Source organism: Mobula hypostoma, chromosome 1 (genome assembly GCF_963921235.1).
Source record: "Mobula hypostoma chromosome 1, sMobHyp1.1, whole genome shotgun sequence".
NCBI classification, from domain to species: Eukaryota; Metazoa; Chordata; class Chondrichthyes; order Myliobatiformes; family Myliobatidae; genus Mobula; species Mobula hypostoma.
The window spans coordinates 250,291,234-250,304,203 of record NC_086097.1 but is presented as its reverse complement, the minus strand read 5'-3'; the positions used below and the strand labels follow the sequence as shown (position 1 = coordinate 250,304,203).

Sequence of the window (12,970 nt, the reverse complement as noted above, 5' to 3'; positions counted from 1 at the left end):
TAGAGGTATACAAAATTATGAGGGGTATAGATAAGGTTTTTCCACTGAGGTTGGGTGGAACTACAACCTGAGGTCATGGGTTAAGGGTGAAAGGTGAAAAGTTTAAGGGAATCATGACGGGAAACTTGTTCGCTCAGAGAGTTGTGATGGTGTGGAACAAGTAGGCAGGGCAAGTGGTCCATGTGAGCTCGATTTCAATGTTGAAGAGAAGAAGACTGGATAGGTACGTGATGTGGAGGGCTATGGTCCTTGTGCAGGTTGTTGGGAGCAGGCAGTTTAAATTTTTTTGGCATGGACTAGATGGGCCGAAGCACCCGCTTCTGTGCTGTACTTCTCTGTGATCCATGCCTCCTCCTTGGCTAGTCTGTTATAGTTCATGTAGCTGATGTGTGAAGCTACAATTATAATCGGATTGCCAATGAAGACAGCATAGACCCGTCAGTCCACGATGTTGTGCTGACATGTTAACCTATTCAAAATCAATCTGACCTACCCTCTGACGTCTTTCTATCATCCATCCTGGCAGGAGTTCCCAGCCCGGGGTCCACAAACCCCTTACTTAATGGTGTTGGTCCATGGCATCAAAAAGTTGGGAACCCCTCATCTATGGCCTAAGAGTTTCTTAAATGCCCCTAATATATCCATCTCTACTACCACCCGTTTCAGTGCATTTACTCTCTATACAGAATACCCGTCTCCCATACGCTTTCCTCCAATGTTTAAATTCATCCATTTACTAATCATTCGAACTAAGGCTACACATAATTCTGACAATGTGATATCCAGGGCAATAAGTCACAGATAACAGATAATAAACACAATCCTAAGCATTATAAAATATTTGAAGCATTCTCTCTCCACAACATGTAACTTTCATCCAATCAACAAAATTGTGTTTTCTCTATCTATACCCCTCATGATTTTGAATTTGAATTTATTTAAATCTTACTTCCGTCCCACACGAAGGAGTAAAACTCTTTGCATTATGACTCCGTTGCGATGTACAGGCATGTGAATTTATAAATCTAATGGCTTGTAGAAAGAAGCTGCCCCGTAGCCTGTTGGTCCGGCTTTAATGCTGCAGCACCATTTGCCAGACAGAAGCAGCTGAGACAGTTTATAGTTGGAGTGACCAGTGTCCCTGATGATCTTCCAGGCCTCCTTTATGCACCGGCTGCTGTAAATGTCCTTGATAGAGGGAAGTTCACATCCACTTCTATACCTCTATCAAATCTCCCCTCATTTTTCTATGGTCCAGGGAATAAAGGCCTAACCTACTCGACCTTTCCCTAAGTTACCAGAGCTTTCACTAAAATTACCCTGTTAATTTGGGAACATTGGGAAAGAATTTCCTGTTGAATTTGAGAAAAACCATAAGATACAGGAGCAGGATTAAGCCATTTGGTACACAGAGTCTGCCATGATCCAATTTTTTTCTCAGCCCCAATCTCCTGCCTCCTCCCCATATCCCTTCATGCCCTGACCAACCAAGAACCTATCAACTTCTGCCTTAAGTATACATAAAGACTTGGCCTCCACAGCTACTTGTGGCAAAGAATTCCACAGATTCACCACTCTCTGGCTAAAGAAACTCCTCCTCATCTCCATTCTAAAAAGACACCCCTCTATCTCGAGGCTGTGCCCTCTGGTCTTAGACACTCCCACCACAGGAAATATCCTCTCCACATCCACTCTATCAAGGCCTTTCATCATTCGATAGGTTTCAATGAGGTCACCCCTCATTCTTCTGAATTCTATTGAATAGAGGCCCGGCTCTATCATATGACAAGCCATTCAATCTTGGAATCATATTCCTGAACCTCCTTTGAACCCTCTCCATTTTTCAGTACATCGTAAGGAGCCAAAAACTGTTCACAATACTCTGTGAGGCCTCACTAGTGCTTTATAAAGTCTCAACGTTACATCCTTGCTTTTATATTCTAGTCATTTTGAAGTAACATTGTATTTGCCTTCTTCACCACAGGCTCAATCTGTAAATTAACCTTTAAGGAATCCTGCACAAGGACTCTCAAGTCCTTTTGCACCTCAGTTTTTTGTATTTTCTCTCCATTTCAAAAATAGTCACCCCTTTCATTTCTTTTATCAAAGTTCATGACCAAACACTTCCCAACACTGTATTCCATCTGCCATTTCTTTGCCCATTCTCCTAATCTGTCTAAATCCTTCTGTAGCCTCCCTACTTCCTCAAAACTACCTGCCCTTCTATCTACTTTCATATCATCAGTGAACTTTGCAACAAAGCCATCAATTCCATCATCCAAATTATAGACAAATAATGTAAAAGGAATCAGTCCTAACTAACACAGACCTCTGTGAAATACCAGTAGTCAATGGCAGCCAGCCAGAAAAGGCTCCCTTTATTCTCACTCTTTGCCTCCTGTTGATCAGACACTGCTTTATCCACGCTAGAAACTTACCTGTAATACCACGGGCTCGTAGCTTGTTAAAGCAGCCTCATGTGTGGCCCCTTATCAAAGGCTTTCTGAAAATCCAAGTATACAACATCAACCGATTCTCCTTGGTCCATCATGCTTATTATTTCTTCAAACAATTCAAACAGATTTATCAGGCAAGATTTTCCCTTGAGGAAACCATGGCATATATTATCATGTGCCTCCAAGTACCCTGACACCTCAACCTCAGTAATTGACTCCAACATCTTCCCAACAACTGAGATCAGACTAACTGGCCTATAGTTTCCTTTCTTCTGCCTCTCTCTCTTCTTGAAGAGTGGAGTGACATTTGCAATTTTCCATTCTTTCGGAACCATTCCGGAACCTAAGGATTCTTGAAAGATCCTAATGCCTCCACAATCTATTCAGCCACCTCTTTCAGAACCCTGGGGTGTACACTATCCGGTCCAGGTGACTTGTCTACCTTCAGACTTTCCAGTTTCCCAAGAACCTTCTTTCCAGTTATGGTAACTTCACACAGTTCATGCCCCAACACCTGGAACTTCCACCATACTACTCGTCTCTTCCACATTGAAGGCTGATGCAAAATACTTACTCAGTTCATCTGCCACTTTGTTATCCCCCCCATGACTACCTTTCCAGCATTGTTTTCCAGCAGTCTGATATCTACTCTTGCCTCTCTTTACACTTTATGAATCCGAAGAAACCTTTGGTATCCTCTTTAATATTACTGGCCAGCTTACTCTCGTACTCCATCTTTACCTTGTTAATGGATTTTTTAGATGCCTTCTGGTGGATTTTGAAAGCTTCCCAATCTGCTAACATCCCACTAATCACAAACAAGGGAAAATCTGCTGATACTGGAAATCTGAGCAACACGCACAAAATGCTGGAGGAACTCAGCAGGCCAAGCATCATCTATGGAAAGGAGTAAACAGTCGACGTTTCGGGCCAAGATCTTTTATCAGGACTGGAGAAAAAAAGATGAGGAATCAGAGTGGGAAGGTGGGGGGGGGGGGGGAGGAGCTCTTCCACCATCCTTTCTAGTTAATTGTGGCCATTTCCTCACTTATCCCTCAGTAATCCCCTTACTCCACTGTAATACCGATATACTCAACTTTAGCTCCATCTTCTCAAATGTCTGAGTTCATCCAATCATATTATAAAAGTGGGGAAGGACCACAGCGAATAAATGCAAAAGTAAATAAAAATATTTAACATTATTTTTGTGGCATATTTCATTATTAACATTTTCTGATTTACATTTCTTGTCTATTTAAGTCCTTGTCTATTTAAATGGAATTGCAAAAATCTGACTTGATCTAGAGGTTTTGAAAAGTAGCTGTTTAAGTTCTTAAACACCAAGTTTTTGCAGATGCTGGAAATCCAGTGTAACATACTGCTAATTAAATTTGCTGACAATACCACATTGAGTGGCCTTATCTCAATAATAACATGGCAGCCTACAGGGAAGAAGTAATCACCTTGAGGTAGTGGTGTCAAGAAAACAACCTCTCCCTCAATGTCGCAAAAACAAAGGAGCTGGTTGTGGACTACAGGAGGAATGGAGATGGGCTAAACCCTATTGACATCAATGGATCTGGGGTTGAGAAGGTGAACAGCTTTAAGTTCCTCGGTATAAACATCACCGAGGATCTCACGTGATCTGTACATACCAGCTGCGTGATGGAAAAAAGCCCAACAGTGCCTCTTTCACCTAGATGAAGTTTGGTATGGGCCTCCAAATCCTAAGAACTTTCTACAGGGGTACAACTGAGAGCATCCTGACTGGCTGCATCACTGCCTGGTATGGGAACTGTACTTCCCTCAATCGCAGGACTCTGCAGAGAGTGATGCGGACGGCCCAGCGCATCTGTAGGTGTGAACTTCCAGGACTTTTACAGAGAAAGGTGCACAAAAAGGGCCTGAAGGATCATTGGGGACTCGAGTCACCCCAACCACAAACTCTACCAGCTGCCACCATCCAGGAAACGGTACCGCAGCATAAAAGCCAGGACCAACAGGCTCCGGGACAGCTTCTTCCACCAGGTCATCAGACTGATTAATTCACGCTGATACAATTGACTGTACAACCTATTTATTACAAATTACTATAAATTGCACATTTAGATGGGGACATAATGTAAAGATTTTTACTCATGTATATAAAGGATGTAAATAGTAAAGTCAATTCATAGAAAGATAGAAAACCTACAGCACAATACAGGCCCTTCGGCCCACAAAGTTGTGCCGAACATGTCCCTACCTTAGAAATTACTAGGGTTACCCATAACCCTCTATTTTACTAAGCTCCATTTACATATCTAAATGTCTCTTAAAAGACCCTATTGTATCAGCCTCCACCACCATCGCCGGCAGCCCATTCCACACATTCACCACTCTCTGCATAAAAAACTTACCCCTGACATCTCCTCTGTACCTACTCCCCAGCACCTTAAACCTGTGTCCTCTTGTGGCAACCATTTCAGCCCTGGGAAAAACCCTCTGACTATCCACACGATCAATGCCTCTCATCATCTTATACACCTCTCATCATCTTATAGCTCATCAATTCAATTCAATAAACTCATCAGGTCAGGCAGCATCTATGCAGAGGAATAAACAGTCAGCGTTTTGTCTCGAGACACTTCATCAAGACTGTAAAGGAAAGGGAGTGAAGTCAGAATAAGAAGATGGGGGGGGAAGGGGAAAGAGTACAAGCTGGCAGGTGATAGGTGAGGCCAGGTGAAGGGGAAGGTGGGGGAGATGGGATAACGTGAGAAGCTGTTAAGTGATAGGTGAGACCAGTGAGGAGGATGATGGGTGGGGGGTGGGGAGTGGTTGAAGTGTGAAGCTGGGAGGTGATAAGTGGAAGAGGTAAAGTCTGCCACCAAATGAAAGGTAAAGGTCTGAAGAATAAAATAAGATTTACATTTAATATGCCACAGTTCAAATCCCTTTTGCATCTGTGAACACTTTAGAAGTTGCAGAATGGTAATGACAACAGCCATCCTGAAAATACCTGGGTCCCACGAACAGCAACGGTCAGTAACTCAGCTTTGGTAACACTGTGGAATAAGTAGTATCTTTGATTCTCAGAAAAATTCTCAATTCTTTCTTGAAATTTGATGAGACAAATAGCCTGGTGTGGAGGCTGTTATGTGCAGGATTGTGAGAGGCTGTAGAGGCTTGTAGACTCAACCAGATCCATCACCAACGCAACCCGCCCACCACCATCGAGACATCTTCAAAAGCTGGTGTCTCAAGGTGGAGTCCATCATTACGGATCTTCACCATCTGGGGCATGACCTTATCATATCACTAACAGTGAGGACGTACAGGAGCCTGAGGTACACACTTAATGTTTTAGGAACATCTTCTTCCCCACCGCCATCAGATTTCTGAACAGTCTATGAACACTACCTCTTTTACTCTTGTTCATTTCTTTATTTTTTACATCTTGCACTGTACTGCAGCTATAAAAGAACAAATTTCACGACACATGGTATGTCTCCATCAAAAGACTCACAAGATGCTCCTTCCCTCCACTAGTCTACAGGTCAGTCTTGGGCAAAGTGCAGCATTTACTTAGCCCAACGATCAGGGTCACATGAAGTCACGGGAGCAGCTGGTGGATGGTTGTACGAGCAGCCGGTGCACATTACAAGTCCTGGTTATGTGACCACTGACGCCAGGCAGACAGTCTCTGGTTTTTATAATGGTTGGGGTCACCCATCTTGTAAAGGCACTGCCCAGAAAAAGACAATGGCAGACCACTTCTGTAGAAAAATTTGCCAAGAACAATCATGGTCATGGAAAGACCATGATCGCCCATGTAACATGACATCATGATGATGCTCAGGGAGGAAGTACAGGAGCCTGAAGACACACACTCAGTGTTTTAGGAACAACTTCTTCCCCTCTGCCATCAGAATTACAAATGGACAATGAATCAAGTGTACATTCACTACTTCACCATTCCTCTTTTACACTATTATTTTAATTATTTTTTGTTTATCCTGTACTGTACATGAAACAAAATATGACATATTTCAATAGTAATAGATGTGATTCCAAATAATGCCATGAGATCTTTTGTGGTTTAAATGCACAGGAAAAATCTAGTCTGCTGTCAGATTTATTAGTCTTAAGCTTTTCAAGCTCTCCTTCTTCATGTCATAGAGTCATAGAAAACTACAGCACAGAAACAGGTCCCCAGGCCCATTGCCCCATGCTGAATGATTAAAACTGCCTACTCCCAGCGACCTGCACCCAGACCATAGCCCTCCATACCCCTACCATCCACATGCCTATCCAAACTTCTCCTGAACAGTCTAATCACTGTAAAATTATTTTAGTAACTAGTTAATCTCAAGAAATAAATCATTGAAATATAAATAAAATGTATTGACTTCTATTAAACTGTTGACTTCTATTAAATGTATTCACTTCTATCAAAAAGAAAAGAAAATATAGGCTTACCGTTTAATTTTATCCACTGTATCATAAAGACCATCATGATCATAATCAAAGACAGGTCCACTGAGAACATTAATTCCATTCCGTTCCGTTGCTAGTCGCTTCAGTACCACCTTGTGAAAATGGTTCCACACTTCTGCTCAGTGTCAACCAGAACAGAGAGAGAGAGAGAGAAAACAGCTCATGAAAACAACACATTTTATTTAACATTGCATTAAAATGTAACCACAAAATACCTCACAAAACACTATCAATAGACCAAGGGTTCTTAACCTGGAGTCTAGGTCGTCCACCAACTTGGATGGGGAAAAATTTACATCTTTATTTTCACTGACCTCTAACTGAAATGCAGCATTTCCTTCAATGATGAATGTGGGCAACAAACCACAGATGTATTAGCAGTACCTGTGACTTTGTCACCGATAGAAATCACAGATATTTTCATATCACATCATCATTGTTAAAAATATCTCAAAATATTATTTACAGCTGATACACTCACCACTACTTCAAAATTACAGTAGTTATTAGACCCGCTGCTGGATTGAACGTGATCACAGCCTTGCTGTGTGCGGATGCTTGTGCCACGTAGCTGGACAACTATCGGGCAACCCTACGATTAGTCGTCCAACATGACATGCGTGTTCATTGGTCAAAGACCACCCTACAGCTTAATGTTCTTTTTCATGCTAAGCAAAAACAGTCTTCACACTGATATGTCTTTAAAAAATAAAATGTCATTTTAAATTTATTGTCTTGTTATTTAATGTTTTAATAAAGAAGCACATACAGTATATCACTATATGACAAATCTGGCTTTTTAATATTTTGATAACTGTATTTCAATATAAATGGTAGTTAATGGGTTAATCCTATGCCACTCAATTAGTCGCTCCCACGTGGGAGGAGCTCACATTTGTACAAGCAGCATTATCAATAAAGTTCAGTTGAATATCCAGCACACAGCTGTGCTGGTGTGTGCTCTGCACTCTCCCTCAATATCGAATTTCTTTAAAGAAAATTTTAAAGAAACAACAGTTTCTTTTGTAATCCTATGTATTTTGTTTTATATATTTAAGTATATTATTCTGAGAAGGGGTCCATAGGCATCAAAAAGGACAACAGACATTATTGTGGAAATGACCCTGAAGGTTTCACTACTGAATGTTGAGTGTCATACAATCAGAGGATTATACAGCTATGTTACCAGCTGATTAATGGCTTTACACACCATCATCATTTCCATATTATCAAATAATTCGGTGGGAGGAAAGAGTGCAGTGCGCTGTGCGTGTGCAACCCTCCGGTGAAAATGATATCGTGTCCGTTAAATAGGGGCCGTGGACAATGCTGATTTGATGGAGACAGACGTGAAAGCACAGAGGAACATCTGGAGAAATTTCTGAAACGCCAGTTCGCTGCTGTCGTTACTGAGCGATCATGAATCTTCCGGAGGAAAGGCCTCAAAATCCCCGGCTTTGCCTGCTATTGGCGACTGAGATTGAGGTCGAATCGCTCGGATAGAGATGGTGCTTGGTACTCGGTGTCGGAGAGCTGATCGGAGGCTCGAAGTTTTCAGACGACTCAGAGTCGGACTGTGGTCGGGCATGGCAGGGAGAGTTTTTCTTCCTTCTCCCGTCTGCGTGAGATGTGGGACATTCGAGAGACTTTGCACTTTTACTGTGCTCATGGACTTCTTCATCAAGTTATGGTATTGTCGCACTGTTGTAACTATATGTTATAATTATGCGGTTTTGTTAGTTTTTTCAGTCTTGGTCTGTCCTGTGTTTTGTGATATCACACCGGAGGAAATATTGTATCATTTCTTAATGCATGCATTACTAAATGACAGCAAAAGAGGACTACGTGTCTTCATAATCTAATAATACTGATAAAGCTGCAGAATACCTGGGATTCTGATGGAGCGCGAGATTTGCATCTCTGCAAGCTTTTAAAATCTGTAATCTCGAGCATAATTGACAACCACGCACAATCTCAAGTTGTTAACCAGTAGGGCACAAGAATGTTATGCTTTATAGCTCCAAAAACTAGATGTATCTACTTCATTTTACTTTGGAGGCACTCACATGTGACGTGGTGCTGTGACGATGCATGTTATTCATGTAGTGGCACTAGAAGGTTTGTGAACCCTGTAGAATTTTTTCAATGTCTGCATAAATATGACCTAAAATGTGGACAGATCTTCACGTAAGTCCTAAAACTAGATAAAGCGACCTCAATTAAATAAATAACACAAAAAACAAATTACTTGTTCATTTATGTATTGAGAAAAATGATCCAATATTACATGTATTTGTTGGGAAAAGTATGTGAACTTCTAGGGTAATGCCTTCTACAAAAGCTACCTGGAGTCAGGCGTTCCAATCAATGAGATGAGTTTGGAGGTTGGGTTGTAGAGGTGCCCTGCCCTATAAAAAAGACACAAAGTCAGGCTATTGACAGAGCCTGCTCTTCTCATGGAAGATTTGTTTATGTGCACCATGTCTCAATAAAAATAACTTTCAGAGGACCTTAGAGGAAGAATTGTAGAGATGCATGATGCTGGAAAAGGCTACAAAAGTATCTCTGAAGACCTGAGTGTTCATCAGTCCACAGTAAGAGAAATTGTCTACAAATGGAGGAAACTCAGTACTGTTGCTACTCTCCCTAGGAGAGGGCTTCTTGCAAAGATCACACCAAGAGCATAACATGAAATGCCAAAGGAGGTGAAAAAGAACCCAAGGGTAGCAACGAAAGACCTGCAGAAATCTCGAGAACTTGTTAAAGCTTCTGTTCATGGAAGGACACCACGGAGGAAACCATTGCTCTCCAAAAAAAAAACATTGCTGCATGTCTTGAGATTTCAGAAGACCACTTGGATGTTCTAACATGCTAATGGAGCAATGTTCTGTGGACAGATGAGACAAAAGTCAACCTTTTTGGCAGAAAGGCACATTGCAATGTTTGGAAGAAACAGGGCACTGCACACCAACACCAAAACCTCATCCCAACTGTGAAGCCTGGTGGAAGGAGCATCATGGTTTGGGGCTGCTTTGCTGCCTCAGGGCCTGGACAACTTGCAATCACTGAGGGAACAATGAATTCAAAATTGTATCAAAGACATTTTACAGGAGAATGTCAGGGTAGCCGTCCATCACCTGAAGCTTATTAGAAGTTGGATGACGCAACGAGACAATGATCTGAAACACAAGGGTAAATCAACATCAGAATAGTTCAAAAAGAAAAAAAATTGTTTTGGAAGGGTCAATCTGACAACCCAATAGGAATGTTGGGGAAGGACCTGAAGCAAGAGGTTCATGCAAGGAAGCCCAACAACATCCCAGAGTTGAAGTAGTTTAGTAAGGAGGAACGGCCTAAAATTCCTCCAAGCCGATTTGCAGAACTGATCAGCAGTTACCGGAAATGTGTGGTTGAAGTTCTTGCTGTACAATGGGGGTCACACCAGTTACTGAAAGCAAAGGTTCACATACTTCTTCCAAAAATTACATGTAATATTGGGTCATTCTCAGTAACAAAAAACAAGGAAGAAAGATGTACCCACTTTTCCTTCCTGAATTCCCAAACACTGATGTCTACTCACTTTTAAATGCTGGATACATTGGAACTATGTTTGAAATTAGGAGGGCGTCATATTTAGCATCAAGGGAGGATCCAAGATCTGCAAATTAAACAAAAAGAAAATTGAGCAGATGGAATTACACTGAAATATATATTTTTAATATTGCACAAGTTAGTACTTAAACCCTCATTTAGAAGTAAGTTCAGCAAGAAATACCACACAGTGCTGCACAATAACTGCAACTGAGATCTAAGCACATTTCTTTGTTGTGTAACAGGATTACCATTGTCAGAGCCTGCTACAAAACCATAAGAGACAGGAGCAGAATCAGGCCATTTGGCCCATTAAGTCTGCTCCACCATTTCATCATGACTAATTTATTACCCTTTTCAACCCCATTCTCCTGCCTTCTGCCCATAACCTTCGACACCCTGATTAATCGAGAACCTACCAACCTTCACCTGTCTAATCGAGAACCTACCAACCTCCACCTGTCTAATCGAGAACCCACCAACCTCCATCTGTCTAATCCAGAACCTACCAACCTCCACCTGTCTAATCGAGAACCCACCAACCTCCATCTGTCTAATCAAGAACCCACCAACCTCCACCTGTCTAATCGAGAACCCACCAACCTCCACCTGTCTAATCGAGAACCTACCAACCTCCACCTGTCTAATCGAGAACCTACCAACCTCCACCTGTCTAATCAAGAACCTACCAACCTCCACCTGTCTAATCGAAAACCCACCAACCTCCACCTGTCTAATCGAGAACCTACCAACCTCGACTTTAAAAGCAGGAGAAACTAATGGAGGGAAGATGCTGGGTATCCTGCAGTGAGTCCTCAAAGCCTTCCCCACATGGTACGAAGACACAAGACAAAAGTGGGTGTACATTCTTGCCCGAGTGCAGCTGGGATCATCCAGGATAAGCTACTTGATTGGCCACTCATCTACCATATTAAACATTCATGTCCTCCACCGTCAGTATAAAGTGTTCATAGAGTGAAACATTTAAAGAAGCTCTCTCACAACTCCCTAATGCTAAAGTGACAGTGCCTACTAAAGCTTTAATCACTGCCGCCAAGTATAGCGGATAGCAGACACAAGGACAGAACACCGCCTCCAAGGACTCCCCACAGACCACCCCAAACTACAACTATTCGGATTTCCTTCATCCCCAGCAAGTCCCAAAATATTGTCCCACCCTCAGCCCAAAACACTGACTGTTTATTCCTCTCCACAGTTGCTGTCTGACCTGTATACAATTGGTTCTGCAGATGCTGGAAATCCACAGCAACAGACTCAAAATGCTGGAGGAACTCAGCAGGCCAGGCAGCACCTATGGAAAGGAATAAAGGGTCGATGTTTTGGGCCAAGACTCTTCATCAGGACTCAGAAGGTCTGAGCCCAACATGTGAAATTTATATTCCCTTCAGTAGATGCTGAATTCCTCCAGCATTTTGTGTGTGTTGCTCTGGGTTTCCAGCACCTGCTGAATCTGTTGTGTACATAATCTGAATTTCAACTCTTGTCTACCATTCATTTAGTCACTAGAACAGGGATTCCAACCTTTATGACATAGTCCCATACCATTAAGCAAGGGACCCACGGACACCAGGTTGGGAAATCGTGCCCTGGAGGGAAAGATTTTAGAGTCTGTGTTTAACTACCTGCATAAGTGAGTCTTGTCCCTCTCCCCACCCCCATCCAAGATTGTCAGAAGCTATGGTTATCTGGATAACGATACAAAACAGGGATTCTCAGTCTTGAAAAGGGGTAGCTAGGAGGGGGCTCAAAGTTATATAAAGTGGTGAGCTATATGGAGAAGTAAATCTCAGATCAGTAAAACCATGGCAACATGGTACTGGTTCATATAGTAATTTAATACCAACTTATTTTTACTCAGTGGGATCAATAAAGTATGACTATGACTATTTAAGCACAAGACATTTTGTAGATGCTGGAAATCCAAAGCAGCACATACTTAAAATGCTGATGGAACTCAGCAGGTCAGGTAGCATCATGGGAGAGGAACAGGCAAGTCCTGATGAAGAGTCTCGGTGCAAATCGTCGAATGTGTATTCCCTTCTATAGTTGCTGCTTGACCATAAGATATATGAGCAGAGTTAGGCCATTTAACTCATTGCGTCTGCTTCACCATTTCATCATGACTGATCCAATTTTCCTCTCAGCCCAAATACCCTCAGATCCCTTCATGCACTGACTAATCAAGAATCTGTCAACCTCTGCCTTAAATATATCCAGTAACTTGGCCTCCACAGCCACCTGTGGCAACAAATTCCACAGATTCACCACCTTCTGGCTCAAGAAATTCCTCCTCATCTACGTTCTAAATGAATCTCCCTCTATTCTGAGGCTGCCCCTTTTGGTCCTAGACTCACCCACACAGGGAATATCCACTCCACATCCACTCTGCTGAGGCCTTTCAATATTCAGTCAGTTTCAATGAA

The 12,970-nt window shown here is 42.1% G+C and overlaps 1 protein-coding gene across 6 annotated transcripts in view; it reads right to left on the bottom strand.

Annotated features, from left to right (window-relative positions):
* The window catches only part of enpp2 (ectonucleotide pyrophosphatase/phosphodiesterase 2), a 167,183-nt gene that overhangs the window by 15,021 nt on the left and 139,192 nt on the right, over positions 1-12,970 (bottom strand). For all 6 annotated transcript variants that reach the window (XM_063067070.1, XM_063067065.1, XM_063067095.1 and 3 more), the window contains 2 exons: positions 10,516-10,593; positions 6,918-7,050 (listed from right to left, as the gene is read on the bottom strand). In XM_063067070.1, coding sequence (XP_062923140.1) covers positions 6,918-7,050; positions 10,516-10,593 — 211 coding nt within the window. The remainder of the gene's footprint in view (positions 1-6,917; positions 7,051-10,515; positions 10,594-12,970) is intronic.